The 18,073-nt window shown below is 53.3% G+C and overlaps 1 protein-coding gene across 1 annotated transcript; it reads right to left on the bottom strand.

The window, feature by feature from the left end:
* Window positions 1-2,270: 2,270 nt before the first annotated feature.
* Window positions 2,271-11,369, bottom strand: CCR7 (C-C motif chemokine receptor 7). Its single transcript, XM_042887596.1, has 3 exons — window positions 11,269-11,369; window positions 7,591-7,640; window positions 2,271-5,960 (listed from the first exon to the last, which is right to left on the bottom strand). Exons 1-3 carry the CDS (start codon window positions 11,276-11,278, stop codon window positions 4,896-4,898), a joined length of 1,125 nt encoding a protein of 374 aa, XP_042743530.1. The 5' UTR covers window positions 11,279-11,369; the 3' UTR covers window positions 2,271-4,895.
* Between the last annotated feature and the right edge of the window lie 6,704 nt (window positions 11,370-18,073).

The raw sequence follows: 18,073 nt of genomic DNA, 5'->3' as shown, positions 1-18,073 counted from the left end.
GCAGCATTTCTTGGAAATGACAGCTTAGGGTCTTTGGATGAGGCACTTTGACTTGTGACTCATCTGTACTGGTGAAAATGTTATTTTTTACTGTGCCCCATGAAGAGCTTTGGAGCAGAGTGTTTCTGCTCCTCTGGAGCACTCAGCCTCGTGGAGCTGTTGACTCAAGTGGTGTAAATGAGAGCTTTGTCCCAGAGGAGCACAGCTGCCTGCAGGACAGGCACGGGCAGCAGGAGTCGTGGCACGGGGCTTCTGCAGCAGCTCTGGGCTCCCTGGGCCTTAGCAGACACGTATGGAGCTCGTCTGCTCTTCTGGCAGAGCTGCTGAAACTCTCTGCCCGTGGGGATGAATGCAGTCCGTGGCTGCTCTTCCCTGTGCTGTTCTCAGAACTGCATCTGGCTGTGTGGATTCAGCTGTTGGGATTCTGCCGCCTGTTGCAGAGCATGACAAATTCACACCCGCTCCCAGGTAACGCAGAGACCCTTCGTGAGTTTCTGTTGCTTTCAGTGGATTTTAGAGCAAGCTCCTGGTTGAAGAAGGAAGAGCGAGGATCCGTAGGAGCTCTGGTTTTGATAACCAGATGTGTGCAGACTTTGAATCCCAGAGGCTCTTTGGATTCCGTGTGGCACTGGAGGTGATTTGGGCCTTTCCCCCCTGGCAGGATGATTTTGGATGCTGGACGCGGTCTTTAGTCACAGAATTTTCCCAGCCAAGCATATCAGCACTCAGAAATTCGGGTTTATGTAACGGCGTGTCAGCAAAGAAAGGAAAGTAAATATCTGCTCGCTTTCTTATTTTAGACAATTGAATTAAAAAAAAAAAAACAACCGAAGCAGCAAGGAGGTAAGTTAAGAGTTTCGGTTCCTGCAGGCTGAGGATTTGCATGGGTTCAGCAGTGACAAATACGTGAGATCATGCCTCGATTGGCTCTGAATCTGCCATGCATGTGGTGGAGGTGAACCCAAAGCCACCGTGCTTGTTGAGACCTGAAGAGGATTTCTGTAGCAAGCTGTGGCAATGGCAGGTGTTGTTTAATAAGCAGGGGTTCGACTCCCTGCTCTGGTAGCAGCCTTGGCTCTGTGCAGAGCCGGGGTCGTACTGGAAGGTGAAAGTGAAAACCAACTTTTCACGTGGCTTGAAAATAGGTTAGGCTGCTACCCAGAGCTGTGCTTGTGAACTCCCAGTTTGAAGCATCTAAGCATGTTAGGACTGCTTTTCTCTTTCAGCAGGAGGGTGGGAAGCTCCTGTGCACGGTACCAGCATACAGCCAGGTGCTCCTGATTACTGCTTTTGCATCAGGACATTTTGATCTCTGATTTCGTGCCTGGGGAAGAAGCTGCTGTGATGGAATTATATATATGGAGGCTGCTATGATGGAACAAGGACGAGGCGCTGAGACCTCAGCTGGGAAGGGAGAAGCGCTGCGGGATGGAGGGCAGGCAGGCAGCCAGAAGCACCTGGGGGCAATTATTGCCCATGGAAGAGGTTCTTCCCCAAGATCTGAAACCTCCGCCCTGAGAATGGGCCCTCGGTTGTTTTTCCATATAAAAGAAGAGATGGGGAGAGGAAACTATGGCCCACCCTCATCTATTCTGACTGCTGCAAAGTGCCGCCACCCTTCCTCATCACCCACGTGCATTATTTTTAGGCTTTGTTTGCCTCGCTAACTCCAGCTCATTCTTTTGTGTGGTGACAAAGCCTTCCCTCCGCAGCTCTGCTCTTCTCTTTGATTCCACCTTGCAGCTGTAGGGCAGTTTTTGTGCAGGATGACGACTGTTTCTGTGCCCCTTGAGGAAGAATTGCTCACGGTGCAGGTTGCCCTGCTGGACGTTGGAGTGCAGCAGTTGCTGCTGTGCTGCTCCATGCAGCCCCTCTCCCTGTGAGCACTTTTCAGCACTGTGCTGTTTTTGTTACTGACCCTGTAAACATGAAGGCCTTTTATGCACGTAACCACCAGGTACATCCAATGCTGGAACAGCATGGAGACACTGAGAGTAAAAATAAAGACAGGCACCACTACTAAACCCATTTCTGACTTGTTTGCTTTATAATTAGTAAACCAACCTTTTTTTCTTTTACTAGACTGCTTACACACTTTGTCTTTTTCTTTTTTCCCCCTGCAGAGCAGTGCTGACACAACGCTGGGGTGATAACAAACAGCTCCTGGCCAGTGCAGAAGGACGTGGCACGAGCTGCTGCGATGCACACAAGATGCATCCTGTGAGGAAATACACGAGGAAAAAGCATCAGTATTTTCAAAATGGTCATAATTTATTTCCATTGAGTAGCAACATACAGTCAGTTCTCAGTCTGCATTGGAGAAGCCTCAGGTTCACATCGTGGGATCCATCTGGCGGCTGCCTTCATCCGCTCAGAGCTCAGCGCTGCCGTGCTGAGGAGGCAGCTGCCCCAGATGCTGCTTTGGTTTCTCATTCTTACAAAGGCAGCTGCTTTATTTCCCTATTCAGAATGCGTCCAGTTGGCAAAGACCTGAAAACTTTGCATTTTTGGGAAGGAAATGGTTTCTGTTAAACAGGCTACAGGTACAAGTTTTGGTGAGGCAGTTTTCCCTGCTAGAATAAGTTAGGGGAGTGTGTTATGCAAAAAAAGATTTAGTGAAAGCAGCGTATTTCAGGGTACATTCATGTACATATTGAAATTTTTCTATGAAAAGCAGCTTTACATATGTAAGTATACATGAAGAGTGCATTGTTACTGCAGAAAACGAAGAGGAGCCTGTATGATAGGTGTTCCTTACTCTGGTCAGATTTTCTTTGCCTGAGTAAGAAACATAGGAGGAAAACAAGAAGAAATGACTGTTTGGTGTGTCAGTCTCAACCCCCCTTTAATATGATTGAGAAGCAGCACGTACTGTACATGTTAAATGGGCACTGTAAAAGAAAATGCTTGGAACAAGAGGGTGGGATTGCCATTCAACATAGGCAGGTTAATCAGAGCAGGGTGCTTTCCTCCTGAATTCAGCTCGTGGCAAAACCCCACCGAGCCAGGAGGGTTAGGAGGAAGGATGTTTAAAACGACGGCTGGCAGCCAACCACGCACCAGCAGCATCGACCCAAAATCCGCCACTGGGTTCTGTGTCTGAGGGCTGGTTGTCCCAGAACGAGATTTTCTGATCCAGGAAGTTCCCTGTGTCACTCCGGATGCTCCTGTGAGTGGCGCTGGAAGAGGTGACCGTTGGGATGTTTGCTCTGCAGGCTCTGCACGTCCACAGGAACCTGCCTCAGGTGCTGCAGACCAGAGCTGCTCCCCTGCTGCTGTGGAAGGTGGGCCGGGCGCCCTGCCTGCAGTGCGTGGCCAAGGCCTTCAGCCATGGCGCCTGGTGCTGGGGAGAGCTGCGTGCTGTGCGGGGCAGAGCCTGGAAATGGGCAACAGATGCGCAGAGGATTGCAGCAGCTCCTCCCAGCTGATGCTCAGGTGTCCCATAACAGCAGTTCTCAGGGTGCTTTTGTTGTGGGAATCTTCCTCCTCCTGGTAAATGGCATCACGTTCAAGGCTTCTTTTCAAGGCCTTGTTTTACATGGCAGTCGTCTGTTGTTCAGCTGCCATGTTCCCTTCAAGTACGTGACCCCGGCAGTAACCTGCAGCACCCCTCTGTCCTTTGCAGTTAAATCAAACTGCAGTGAATGGCATCTTGATCAGAAGTGACAGCACGAATGCTAAGCACATTTTCAGTAGCTTATAAGTGAAATACGTATCTGACTTATAGAAAAGACAGCTGCTAAAGTTCTTCCAGAAAGACACGTTGGTTGGTAAAGGAGAAGAAAACCCACACTTGCGATATCATCTCTTGAGGTCAGCAAGCAGCAGCACAGAAAGCCCCCACATGTATGTGACAGTCAGCAGGCTGTGTCCACACAGCTGACAAGGCTGGAGAGGAGCAAGCTTTCGATTCTGACACGTTGCAGGGGTCAGACCGTGGGCACAGATATATCCTAACCTAAGTCTTGCACTAAGAAATATATTGAAACTTGTCCTGGGCTCGAATGCTGAGCATCGTGGCAGCAGTCTGCCAAAGCACAGAAACAAAGATGCTTTCACATCAGCTTAAAGGCTCCTTCAGCATGTCAGGAGTAAGGCTGGTGTGAGGACAGGCTGAAGGACCGGGTGCTAAAAGTGTATTTAAGTACCCATCACTGAAGTGTTGTTTCTTGGTTCCAGTTTGTGTGACTGGTGACTGGGGAGGCCTCAGCGATTTTGTACTTGTAAATAACTCGTCTCTGTGCAAACATTGGAATCTAAACTGTGCTAGCTAGCTCTTGTGCAGGCAGATGCCTTTACAGAAGCTGAAGAAGGCTGTATTGCCAAACTGAAGCAGCATTCCCAAAGAATGCAAGAGAATGCAAGAGTTGCCTGCTGGGACACCTCACAGCTTACACTGCGTGCTGTATTGCATTGGGAGCTTGAGGCTGCTGGTGCTGTTCTGCGCAGTGAGCATCGTTTGTGTGCGTGTGGAAGAGCAGTAGGGAGTTGTGTCAAATGCAACATGCAAAGCAAGGGCGGTGCTCTTGGAAATCCAGCTCTAAACTGGTAATTCTGTAGCACCTGTGTCCGCTTCTCTTGCTATTTGTTGCTTTTAATGAAATGAACCATTCCGAGCATTTCTGATTTTGGCTAGGAAATAGGGGTGAAATGGCATGATGAACTCTGAACTCACTGAACCTCTCCCTTAATTCACTGTGAGTCATAGTTTTTACTGAAGTCTCTCCATCCGTGAAAACACTGGATAGCAAAGCTCGTTGGCTGCAATATGGAGAGGTTCTTTGGTCTTCCTTTTGCAGCTGCCCTCCCTAAAGTAATGGCAAGTCTTTATCAGTAACTCGAAGTAGAGGCAGTGTACAAAACGACACCAGCCTTCAGCCTTCCTGGAGCTCTCCTCACGGGGAGAAGGTGGTGGTCGTCTCTGTCTCCATGGCAAAGGAGAACCTCTTGCTCTCACGGCAGGACGACAGCTGCCAGAGGCGCTCCTGGCTCAGGCAGCCCAGCTCCTTCAGGAGCTTGAAGAGGTCGTTGCGGAATTTGACGCCTATGAAGGCGTAGAGGAAGGGATTGAGGCAGCATCGGAAGCAGGCTAGAGTGTAGGTCACATCGTCTGCCATGTCAAGCTTCTTGCTCTGCTCGCATGAGCTGGTGTTGTTGAAGACTGAGATGGTCTTGGCCAGCATGACGCCGTTGTAAGGCAGCTGGAAGACGACGAAGACGATGACCACTGCAATGATCACCTTGATGGCTTTGTTCTTCTCAAAGTTTCGGGCCTGGAGTAACGTTTTGATAATGATGAGGTAGCAGACAGACATGACCGCCAGGGGAATCAAGAAGCCAAAAACCATCTGGGACACTTTGATGCCAGTGTTGAAAGTCTGCAAGTCGTTAGCAATGATGGAGCACCGGGGGTGGCTGTCGTAGTTATTTACACCGCTGTGAACCAGCTCGGGGATTGAGAGAACGAAGGCCAGGAGCCAAATGAGGATGCACGTGACTTTGCTAATGAATATCATTCGGGGGCGGAAGCGGTGGGCCGAGGCAGCCTGAACAATGGCGAAGTACCTGTCAATGCTGATGGACAGCAGGAGCAGCATCCCGCTGAAGAAGCTCATTTTGCAGATGCAGTAGACTGCTTTGCAGGCAAATTCTCCAAAACACCAGAACGTGGCTGCACTCGTGGCCCAAAATGGGAGGGTCAGCAGGAACAGGATGTCTGCCAGGGCCAGGTTCAGCAAGTAGATGTCTGTCATGGTCTTTAGCCGCTTGAAGTAGATGTAGGTGAGCATCACCAGCCCGTTTCCCAGCAGCCCCGTGAAGCAGATGAGGGAGTACATGGCTGGGAGGAAGGCGGCACGGAAATCACGGACTTCCTTCTTCTCACACAGGATCTCAAACATGTTGTAGTCAATGGTGGTGTTGGCGTCGTAGTCGTCAGTGACGTTGTTCCCAGCACAGAACTAGAACAGGGAAGGAACAAAGCCATTGAGACAGGTACTGCACCGCCCCTGGCCCTCAGTGTTTTCCAGCAGGGGACTGATGTCAGCCTGTACAGCAGCAGCACCCAGCCGTGGCCAGGGATGTCCTAGGGAGCAGAGCTGTCTCATGGCTGACAGCATGGATAAATACGTGGGGTTTGGGGTTCTTGGGGGCTCATCACGGGAATTCAGCAAGAATAGTGTGCAATCAGTATAACACCTGAAACTCTGGAATGCATGGCTGTTATCCAGAATGCATCAGGACCCAAACACAGCGTTATGTACACGGTCAGTTGTTAGATGAAATGGAAAAATAACACGGCCTTTGGTGTTCTCCTTCTCTCAGCAAAAACTTCCTCCTGACTGAGTCTACTTGTTTGGCATTCTCCAGCTTCAGTTCACCTCCCTTCCCCATCTGAGATACTCCTGTTGCTCACATGCACTTCTCGTGGCAGTGCCAGGAGCTGCTCATGGCCATCAGCACCCTGGCATTGCGAGCACCGGGGTTCCCACGGCTCCCTGCCCTTCCACTCCCTGCTCCCACCAGGGCTGAGCCTGCAGGCGGCGGGGCTGCGCACAAAGGGCTCTGCTGGAAGGCAAAGCCGGAGCCTCCCTGCCTCCCTCGGCTGTTGTTTCTGCTGAGCGAATAGAGGTGTCAATGAAACTGCGAGGAAACGCCGCCAGCAAAGCAGGAAATGGTTGCGGTGCTGACATGGACGGGTTGCTGGCATCTCATTCACAGCCCCTGCCCCGATTTCAGTTCTGATTATTCTTGTTTCATCTTCCTACACTGCCACGCTCAGCAGAGCAGAGTGAGCCTGCGGTGGCTCTGCCCTGCTTTCCGTGAGCCATCGCTCTCCAGAACCTTCTCCCCATTGCTCGGAGATGAAAGGTTTCCCCTGGATACCTCTGCCCTTATCACCAATCTCTCAGCATGCTCCGTCTCAGGCAGGCCTGGCTTTCACCACATCCTGCATGCAATCTGGAGGCACGCCGCCAGAAGTGAAAGGGGAAAGCAGACTGCAGGCCTCGCGGAGCCTCAGGGAGCCCGAGCCGGGGACGGTGGCGTGGTTGAGGCTGCTGCTGTGGTTGCAGGAGCGTGAGTGCTGGGGGCCGGCCTGCAGGTCAGGAGCGGGTCACAGCGTTGGGCTCCTCCTTGCTGCTTCACACGGGCTCTGAGCAGGAGAACGTGGAGGAGGGCGCCTGCTTTGCCTGGGTGCATCGGCCCTTCAGGACCGACGCCGGTCAAAGCGCAGTGCTGGGTCCGGGAGCTGGGAACACCTGCAGGAACACTGCGTGCGGTGCTTGGTTCTTTACTGCACACACTGCTGTGAGGATGGGACTCGGTTCTAACAGTCGAGACTGCCTTAAGATCTGTTTATCCTGCTGTTTTTGTTCTTTCGTTGATCTCATCCCTTTCGTTTGCTTTCCCTCTGGTTTTAGCTCTGCTCTCACCGCCCACCTCTGGGTGCTGGGTTATGAGTGTGAGCAGCCGTGTGCCCCACGGATCTCTCTGGGGCTGTGGGTGGCTGTTTTGCCTATTTCTGAGATCTCTCTTCACCCACAACACAAATGCAGCTGCATTTCAACAACATTGTTTTCAACATCTTACCTGAAAAATTAGAGGAAGGCTGAAAGCAAGGGTGACCTTCAGCTGTTTACCTAAGGAAGAAAAAGACACCGTGTTAGCAGTCAGGTCGGGATTTCTGCTTGAAAAGCAGGGGTAGCACACTTGGCTGTGGCATTCTGAACTCTGCAAAGCTCCCTGCAGCTGCACAGACAGAAAAGGCGATGAAGATGCCCACAGGACAACCCGGGGTCGTGCACCAAGCCACTGTCAGAACACTGATTGAGTCTTGGAAGCCCGGCCTCTGCAGCCTCATCTGATGGCTGAAGACAATTAGCGCAGTGTAACCATTTTTACTGCAGACTTCATTCTCTTTCCTCCTCACCCCCCAAGCTGACAGCTTCATGCTCCTGAAGGGTGCAGCCAGCAGCCCATCTCCTGAGCTCTGAGCTGAGGGTGAAGCACACTCAGTGTGTGCAAACACAGCTGTGAGTGCAGTCAGTTTGGCACGGCTGTTCCTGGCAGCGTGCTGACCGGACTGCAGATCAGGAAGGCTCTGCTCCCTGCTGAAGTACGGAGCCGAAGCTGGCTGAAATTTATTGCTTGTCTAAATGTCAGAGCTGGCTTCTGCTGCCTCTGGATGTGGAGATGCAGCACACTGTCAGCTGGGAGGAAAATTAAATTCAGAGCCAGATGTGAGAGCAATCTCAGACAAACAGCTCTTCCTGCTGTGGTTAGTAGAGACATAGAGGCCAGTGAAAGCTTTCTCTTGTCTCTATTTAAAGCACATGCCAGCATCTACCTCAGGCAGTTGTGACCGAAAATTGCTGAAGCTAGGAGGCAACCTGGCAGCTGTGAGCTGTGTCTGCCTGGATGTGTGGCACTGAACTCTGTGATCCCTGAGGGTCTCCTCCAGCTCAGAGAGTTCTGCCACTGTCTGCACGGCACAAGGCCATGCTGCAGCCCCTGCCTCCTGTGATCACCTGCTCTGGGATTGCTGAGCAGGGCCCATCCTCAGGCAGGAGATGCCTCTGGCTGTGGCTGCCCGTTTCCTCTGGTGACCGTGCTGTTGTCCTCACAGATGAGCATTTGTTCAGAAGTTTGGCTGAACCCTTTGCCCCTCGGTGCTCAGCAGCCACATGCACAGCTCTGCTCTGGATTGCTGTTTGCTGCTTCAGAGCTCCTTCACACCCTTCCCAGCTCTGCCGGTTCCTGTGCTGGTGCTGCACCAGGCCAGGAGAATGCACTGGAAGCCCAAACTGCTGAAACCCTCTGCCTGTATTTAATCAGCCTCAGGTGCCTGGGTTGCTGGCACGGGGTCACTGCCCCGGCAAAAACACAGTTGGTGCCAAGCGATGCTCTCCACCAAGCTTCTGTCTTCCCAGGGACTGGGATGGGGCTCATGCCTGCTGGCGGTGCTGCTACCTCTGCTGGCCGTCGTTTTTGGGAGCTGGGGCCTCAGAGATGATTAACTCCTAGAGGCTGTGTGGAAGGGAGGCAGAGAAGAGCTGCCGGTCCCCAGGGTGAGGACACCTGAATCCACCTCCCTCCTGACCCATGCAGGGAGCACAGCCTGCCTCCTGGTTCCACGCTGGTGCAGCAGCACTGCATGCTTGTCCAGGAGCAGCAGCGCCTTCCCCTGCATCTCCCCTCCCCAGTGCCTGTACCCAGTCCGGCCCCTGGCCCACCTGATGGGCACAAATGCACAGCAGTGGAGAGCTGCCTTTTTTGTACCAGCATCACCCTTTGAGGTGCCTAACAGAAATAGAGCTGATAACAAAATGACTCAACTAACGATCTGCAAACAGATCAGCCAGGTATCATTCCTTTGAAGAGCTTCACTTTTTTTTTTTCTCAGCTGCTGTTTCACGTATCTTAAATGTCAGATGATTTTCAGTATAAAAAGGCTTGCACTTTCCATCCCCTCACCCCAGCTTATGCATTTGCAAATGGCAAAAGGGGCAGTGCGGGTCCTTGAGTCACCACTTTCACATTAAGGATGGGACTCATTTCTTGGTGCTGTGCTTGCAGGAGCCTGGGGCAGGGCGGGAGGGAGAGGAGCAGAAGCAAATGGGCTGTAGAGAGGAAATGAGGCCCACTTTGGAGTTTAATGGGCAGTTTTAGATAGCTGTACGTTTTCTGGCCTCTGGCAGTTCTCAGCTGTGGGTTTTTTCATAAAGTTTCGTTCCTCAAAATATTAAGAAAAAAACCCCTTCAAAAGTCCCTGTAACAGTTGGAGCAGCAACCTCCCTTCTCAAGATTCAGCCAACTCAGTGCAGTGAGTCAGGACGTGCCCCCAGCCCCCAGAGAGCCCCCACCTCCCTCGGCAGCGCTGCACTGCTGCAGCCCTCAGGAGCACATTGCCCTGCTGCAGTGGGAATGGAGGGGGAAAGAACTGCTCTGTGCAGAGGGGAGCGGGCAGCTCAGCACCGCGTCCATCAGATGAACTGCGAGGAGATGGCGGCCCCGGCTCAGTGCAGGGCTGCAGCTGGTCTGCATGCGCAGGGCGAGAGCAGGAGGGCAGCAAACCTGCTCTGTTAAACCCTCGTGGGCAAAGGATCTTTTGTTCCTGGTGGCCAGGACTGCGAAGTGCAGGTTTGAGCCTTAAGCAGCTCAGCGCACATGTGGGCAGTGAGCAACGTCCCGCCGAGATCTCTACCCGTATTCAGGTTTCTGGTGCCTCTTCACCATCACTATCGTTGGCTTTTGGGGAAAGAACCGGATATTTCTGAGAAGGATTAATCATACTTAAACAATAGAATGACTTTTGGCAGTTAACAGCTCAGTGCCAGTTTCCCCCTTCTTTCCCCCCTACTTCTCACTGCAGACAGGAAAGATGGGCCGAAGGGAGGGTAGCAGAACCGTGTCGCACGGTTTGTTTCATGCACTCACAGATCTCAGTCAGACACGTTGATGATCTGTTTCCACCCCTCTTAGGAAACTGAGATTCAAGAAGCAGAATAAACAGAGATAAGTAAACTGCAGAGGCTCACATAGGAGAGGGGATCGGCTCGGCTGCTACCTGCTCAGCAGCAGTGCTGCACATCCCCAGCCGGGCCTGCAGGGCGCTGGTGTGAGCTGGCAAAGTGTGAGAGGTGCAAGGAGCAGACATGAGCCTCGTGCTGCCGTGCTGCCGGGGACACGGCGTGCCAAAGAGCAGCGCCTTGCTCCCATGGCAGGGTGCTCTGCTGCAGTGCAGACCCACGCTGTGCCCCAGCTCAGGCTGCTCCAGGTGCAGGCAAATGCAAAGCCCAGTTTTTGCACTGGTTCAAGATTTGGTGGCTGCAGTGAAGATATTCAGTCACACAAATTTCAGTAAGCGAGGAGGTTTAGCCAAGAGGAAACTCCCATCCCTTGATTTATCCATGGGAGCGTAACATTACCAAGGAGATGGAAGGTCTTTTAAAGAAACATGAGAAAAAGATAGGAATGGCATGGGAAGAACTCGCTTTTGGACAGCAGAGCCTCCTCGAAATTCCCCCAGGCTGCCCTTTTTTTATGGCTTGGAAGCAAATTGACCTGAGATTTGTGAGATTTGTGCTCTTTGTCTTCTTGTGGAGAAGATGGTTTTGGCTGAGTCCTCTCGTTCAGAGCACACAGAAGGAAAATTAAACCCTTTTATATTGAATAATCTTAAAATGCTTCATCCCTGTGCCCCAGGGCATGGATTTGGGCATTCTCCCTGTTAATAAAGACGCAGATGAAGGCAGGGCAGGTACTCACCGCCGTCCATGGTCTTGTTTCTAACAGCCAAAGTCACGGTGCTGCTGAGAGCATCGTCTGCACAGCGCAGCCTGGGTGTGCGCCAGCTCCTGCCTGAGCCCCTCTTCGGGAAACGGCCTTTTATACTTCCTGCACCTCAGCAAGAGCCCGGTGACGTGCTGACAGTCAGACCCTCCTCCTCCTCGTGCTCTCGGATCGCTGTGCTGCTCCCTGTGCTCCCTGCACGCACTCATGCTCAGGTCCTTCCTCAGCGCGCTCTGAGGGCTGCACGCGTCCACGCGCTCCATGCCGAGAGCTCACGGAGCGAAGCAGCTCCTGCATTTGCACTTGGAATGTGGCAAAGGGACGGGAGCAGGGTTTCCACAGCAGAGCCTGCTTCGTCACTCAGAACGCGGTGCTGCAGGAAACAGGGAAGTTTCCCATTTCCACTCAGCCCTTTCTAGGAAAGGTGTCCACCCACCACACGACAGCCGTCCCATTGCGCAGCCCTTCTGCCTGTCCGCATCAGCAGCCCCCAGGCAAGTGGGCTTCCCCACCTCTTTCTGCTTTCTGGTGGTTTTGCTGTACCATCTGCTGAGGCTCGGCGCACGCCGCCTTCCTCTAAGAGGTTTTGCACATCTGCAGTCCTGTGCCTTCCCCGGCATCACGCTGCTGCAGAGGTCTGAGCTCAGCGGAGCCCGGGAGGAGCTCACACTGCAGGGATTCACTTTGGCTCATCCCATTCCTGAGGGCAGTGGCTCAGTGTCACTCAGTGGCTGTTTGTGGCTGTTTGAGCTGGATGCCGCTTCTTGGAACTGTTCTTCTGACAGGTAGAAACATAACCAGAGAAATAAGAAAAGGAAACCCTGTCCTGCCTACATTGTACTGCAGCTGATGTACAGATAACGTGCTCTGCAGCAAACTGAATCCAGCAGCCGTTGTCAGAACCCACGCTGGGCAGCCGGTGTCCAGCTCTGAGCAGTGCTTGCCTCGTGATCCGAGCAGCGTCCTGCCAACCAGCGTGGGTTTCACATGGGGTTTGTTCACAGGGAGCAGGGGAATTGCAGCAGTGTAATTGGGAGAGACACCAACACTCAGGTAGCTTCCCACAGCAGAATCCAGCTGTCTGCACATCCCAGCCGAGAACACTTCTCAGCACTGGAGCCCCACAGCCCCTGCAAGTCTGGGGCACTGAGGAGGGCTGACATGATTTCCTTTCATGTAGTTTAGCACAGAAAGACCTGAAGATGGGGTTCTGAATAAATGTGTATGCATATTAGAATGAAGATACTGTAATGGTTAACCACAGCTAAAACAGGACCTCACTAGAATCTGAGTTTTATTTAAGAGTAACCCTAAAGCTGCTGAGCACTTGCTGCCATGCCTTTGAGACAACTGCCTCAGCTTGAAGCAGAACCTCACCTCCCAGCTCCTAAGCCCCACTTAAACACATCAGCAGTCACAGATCACTCGGGGGTCTCCCAGGCTTCAGCTGCAGCCCCTCCCCAGCCCTGTGCCCACCCGGCTCTCACTGCGGTCCCCCCTCAGCATTTCCTTCCTAGGAGGCCGATCCCACTGTGGTCCTTCCCTCATCCTGGCGTCCTCCCCAGCCCTGCACCCCACATGGAGTGCCAGACCCACATGGACTCACTGCAGCTCAGGCACCTGACAGCTGTCACCCCTTTATTTGGCTTTGCAGGAGGTCGCCTACAGTTTCCCTGCCCCACACATACATCCCTGCCTGCAGCATGGAGCTCCGTGATCCTGGAGGTCCCTTCCAACCCAAGGCACTCTATGATTCTACGATCCCTGGCTTTTCAGTGCACTCTCTTGCGTCTTATCTGCAGGCAGGTGCCGCTCACACCCCGGTGACTTTTTATTGCTCTGTTTTCCTTTTGTTCATCAGCTATCCTAGCAGGTACGCTGCCTTTGAGAGCTGCACCTTCAAACCACTTCCGCCAATAAGGACGAGAGATGAAAGGCTTCCCTCCAGCACCGGCAGAATACCCAGAAGAGCTGGGCGTGGGGCGTCGTGCTGCTCTATGCTGCCTGCACAGCAACGCGCTGCCGGCTGCACGAACTGCCCTGGGAGCTGGGAGGGGGGGCGCCGTGTGGCTGCGGTGCATCTCCAGAGCCGCAGTGGCGATGGAGCACTGAGAGGCGCGGGGCGGCTCACAGCTCCTTTCCCTCTGTGTGCAAAGCCCCGGCGCCCCCGAGCCGCGCGCTGCCAGAACCAACTCAAGCAAAGTGATCATTGTAAGCATTTCCAGTTCTGTGAAACAAACAATCCGCTTTTTCTTATGATGCTGAATCTTCTCGTACGGTCTTGTCTTTGCAGTCTATTTCATGCCTCTGTGACTTTCTTTGACGTCCCCCCTTTCACGTGTGCATCCCACGAGCTGCCCTTACAGGAGTGTGATCCTGCTTGAACAACGCGGGGTCTCTGAGGCCCAGGCCCGACAGGCACACAGCACTGTTTGCTCACCGCAGTGCATTCGTTACTCCGACGTTCAATAGCTATTAGAAAAAAAAGAGAAAAAGGCGTTTTGGTCTTAGGTGAGAACCTAGATTGGCGACAGCTGCACTGCAAGAACAGCAGAAATTGGTGATAAAAGTCACGAATGAGAAGTCAGAGTGTCAGAGCTGCACGGGGGTTCATCAGCACGACTTCAGGAGACAGCGGAGTTCCTTTGGGTGAACTGCAGTGAAAACTGACCTTGTGACAAATCTCAGCTGCACAGAGAATCACCCACACGAACCCCCAGCCTGGCTGGAGCTGCTGGCAGCTTCAGGTGAACAAACTGGGCAGAGCATCAGTGCCTCCCTTTGCTCTCTGCTGCGCTGGCAATCTGCTCTACAGCATGGAAGAGTTTGTCCCACTGCTGCAGGATGCTGGAGTCGCCCAGACAGGAGAAATGGTGGCTTAAGGGTGAATGTCACTCATGTGCCCGCTTCCCACTGATGTCCCTCTTACGTTGGGATGGGACCTCGACATTTGCTGTTTGCAGTGCCTGGCTTGGGATCTCCTACCTCCAGCCCTGCCTCATGCCCAGACACCCCCTCACATCTTGAGTTACTGAGCTGGGGGATGTGTGGGGAAGGTTCATGCGGTGCAGTCAGTAAGTTTACTCTGGAGAGGGCTTTTAGGGTTTTCTTCAAGCAAACAAAATAGGAGAAGTGAAATTTTAAGTAAATTCCTGACATTAAGAGCAGTACTGAGCTGGGATTCCACGCTGAGAGGAGTTCTGAGAGTGGTTTTAGGGGATGCCCTGAAAAAACAGATAAAAACGAATCTTGTGATTATCATCTCACTGTGAGGTTATTATAAGATTCTTATCCACCCAGAAGAGGAAGCAATCTGCACAGCAGGCAGGTTTGCCTCGGGGGCACACAGCTGCCCCTGCTGCCTTCTGGTCAGCCACAGCAGGGAAGGAACACGCATGGTGACGCTGGGAATTCACCTTCCTCACGCCTGCGTCACAGCGTGATGCTGTTTGTTTCCACAGAACAAAAAACTGTTGACCAGTTCAGCATCTGCTCTGCACACTGGCAGCTTCCTCACCCTGCAGTCCAGGAATTGAGCTGAGAGCAGAAGCACCCAGAGATGCAAACAAAAGGGGAGAGATCTGGTTGGCATCTCTGGTTTGCAGCTGAGATGTGAAGGAGGAGAGGGGCGGTCGCTGCCCCACACGTCACCAAACCCCTCTGGGTCAGGGCCGGGTGCTGCCTGCAGATCTGCTCCTTTTGGCCACCAAGTTCATTTGCAGCTGAAGGGGTCTGTGGTGAACAAACAGATCCTTTATGGCCTGAAGTAACATGAAACGGAGACAGATGGTCATGTGTGAATGATAGGAAAGGCAGGGACTAAGAAGCAGCAGGAAGATACCCATGGACACTATGGGTACCAGGGTGGGGAAGTTGCGTACTGCTGGTTTTGACTGGAGAGAGTTATGAAGCATTCCCTGAACTTTGCTCCCGCTCAGACTGGGAGCTGCCAGCACCTTCCTGGAGGATATCAAACACCAGTGGGCAGGGGAACATTCCACGAGAGGAAGAGGTGCAGTTGGGTCTCTTAGAAGAACTGAGAAAGGTGAAGTGCCACCATCTGCTCATGCACAGAGCATCCTTCCCATAGCCTGTATGACCACCTTCCATGCACGGGGTTGAACGCATGCAGCAGATTGGGTATGGAACGGGGAACAACAATCCTGCCAGCGGCTTCCCTGAGAAGAGCTGAGCCAGGTGTGCATCACATACATGACAGGGTAAGAAAGCATTTGCTGATCTGCTCTGCTCTGCTGTTACAGCTCGCATCCGACCTTTCCCCTATTGCAGAATTGACGCCTGCATTAAAACACATCTTTCTTATTGTTATTTTTTTTAAGTAGAGATGATTTACAAAGAACAAAATGAACCTGTGTACAGAAATTCTGGGCTTCTGTAAGTGGAGCTGTACGTGACAGTTTACAACCCAGTATGATACCATCCCAATAACTGCAAAACCACTTCAAAAAAAAACCAACAAAACACGAAACCCAAAGACCGTGAAAAACACACACACACACACACGCATTAAAGAAGGAACCGAGAACAACAACAGCGCGATCAGAGCAAGCTCTGTGCCTTCAGCCGCCGCTCTCCTGCGGCTCTCAGCGCAGCGCACACAGCGCAGCCCCGCAGCCCTCGAGGAGCCGCACCGTCGGTGCCGCACTGGGGCAGATTTCACACCCAGCGATGAGCAGCGCCGGCTCCCAGCGTTCAGACCTCGGTCGGCAGCTGCGGCTCCCGCTGCCCGGCGCTGTGACGCAGCTCCGCATCCCATCCCGGCGCATCGCGGCGCCCCCTGCTGGCAGCGCGGAGCGGCCCCGGCTCTTAGCGGCAGCGAACGCGGAGCTTTTCCTCCCGTTCCGCAAAGCCCGGTGCGAGGTGCCGTCGCTCCAGAGGGGTTCGCAAAGCCCGGATTTGGTTGCAGCGGAGCAATTCGCGTCCTTGGCCTGGCTGCCCACCGAGCTGCGTGCAGCGCTGCGCTGCGCTGAGCGGCTCCTCATCTCCCCCCCTCCCCGGCGGTGCCGTTCGCTTCGCTCTGACGTTTTATCCCCCTAAAGCAGCGCCGGTCCATTCTGTTCTTTCCTGCTGTAGGGACAATCCTTTCTGCAAGCAGAGCTCCCACGGCCGAGTCCTGGTTTTGCTGGAAGCAGATGAGCCTTGCAGGGCTGTTCCGTGCGATGCACAGGTAATATTTTGTTAAACTCCTGCTCGGTGGTAATTCGGGTGCACAGAGATCCTTGGGTCTCAATAGGAACAGCTCTGATGTTGGGTTGCTTTTGAAAAAGTCTCGAGAGGACTCCAAAGGGTTTCAACACCTGAATACCTTCCAGCCGTTACCCTTTGGGTCTGCTTTGTGCCACGTAACCTTTAGGTCAGCTTTGTAGGTCAGAAGGTTTTGGGGTGGCAATGATTCCTAATTACATTAATGCAGGGGAAAGAGAAAACAAAGAACTTTTTTTTTTTTTTTTTTTTAACCCAGGCTTCTTAAGTCGCTTTATTTTTTTTTTGTGGTGAGATAAAAGCGTATTTTTGAGAACTACAGAAGAGAACCTTTGCCTTCTTCATTTTACCTACAGAGCAAACCCAGCAGCAAAGTGCAGAGCAGCAGCTATGGCAGAGGTCAAACAGCGTGAGTCAGCCCCAGCAAAGCCCACATTCTCTTGAAGGGAAAAACAAAGAGCAGAAAACAACTCCCTCACCACGTTGTCACGTTTTGGATTTGTCGCCCCGTTTCCTTGTGGGTCCCCTGTGTGTGGGGGGAACAACACCCGCCCACTGCCAGCACCCACGGCAGCTCTGCGTCCCACCATGGGAGCAGCGCCACAGCTGCACAGCAGGGCTCTGTGAGCCTGCACCCGAACCCCAAACGAAGTGCATGAAACAGGGAGAGGGCGGGCAGAGGACGGCCCCGAGCTCAGCAGCGGCAGTTCGGTGCTTGATCTGTTCGTGCTCCTCGTGCGGGGTTTCATGTCTGGCTGAGGGCTCTGGTGGTGTGCCGTTCCATCAGGAGGCCCGTTCAGCTGCCGTGTGCCCGAGCCCTCGGCCGCCAGCTGACGGGAGGTGCGGGGCAGACATCGGGCTGCTGGGCGCTGAGCCCGAGCGCATCCTTAAGGAGTGCGGGGCGAGAAGGGGCTCCTGCAGGAGCGCAGCAAAGGAGCGCGGTTTGGTGGCAGCTCGGTGCTGCGCCTCCCGGTGTCTCCTCGGCACCCCGCGCTCCCTTTGCAGTCCCGGCTCTTTTCACTGCTTCCCTGCAGCCGGACGGGGGCAGCGCTCCATCAGGGCCCCGTCGGGCTCCTCTCCCTTCCCGATGCTCGCACCTCGTGCGGACACGTCCTGCCCCGGGCTCTGCAGCTCTGCCCACCGCTCAGTTTCAGACTCCACACGTCGGGCATTCGTTCAGGTTTCTCTGCGAGCTTGGAAAGGCGATTTTACCCTTGAAGATGATTCCTACTCGGTTACACACCCGTGGCTGCAACACACCCCGTCTGTGCCAATAATTACTGTTATTTACGTGCACCTCGAGAAAACGCAGGAGATGGAAAACACAGACAGCCCTCAAACAGCAGGGCTGCAGCACAGATAGAAGCTGCTGCTCAACGAGCTCGTTGCCCTCCTGCTGCTGCCCCACCGGTTCCACTGAAGCCCTTCCTGCTCACGTTGCAGTGACAACAACTCGTCTGTTTTGAGACTGGAATTCTGAGGTTAAAATTATTGTAGTTTGTAGCAGGTTTCACAAAGAGCTGCAGCTGTGGAGCACGAGCACAGCTGGGAGCCACCC

The sequence above is a fragment of the Lagopus leucura genome, unplaced genomic scaffold, assembly GCF_019238085.1.
Source record: "Lagopus leucura isolate 7727_CA_CO unplaced genomic scaffold, USGS_WTPT01 Super-Scaffold_100094, whole genome shotgun sequence".
Taxonomy (NCBI): domain Eukaryota; kingdom Metazoa; phylum Chordata; class Aves; order Galliformes; family Phasianidae; genus Lagopus; species Lagopus leucura.
Note: the sequence above shows the minus strand (reverse complement) of the source record. Positions and strands in the feature narration are given on the sequence as shown.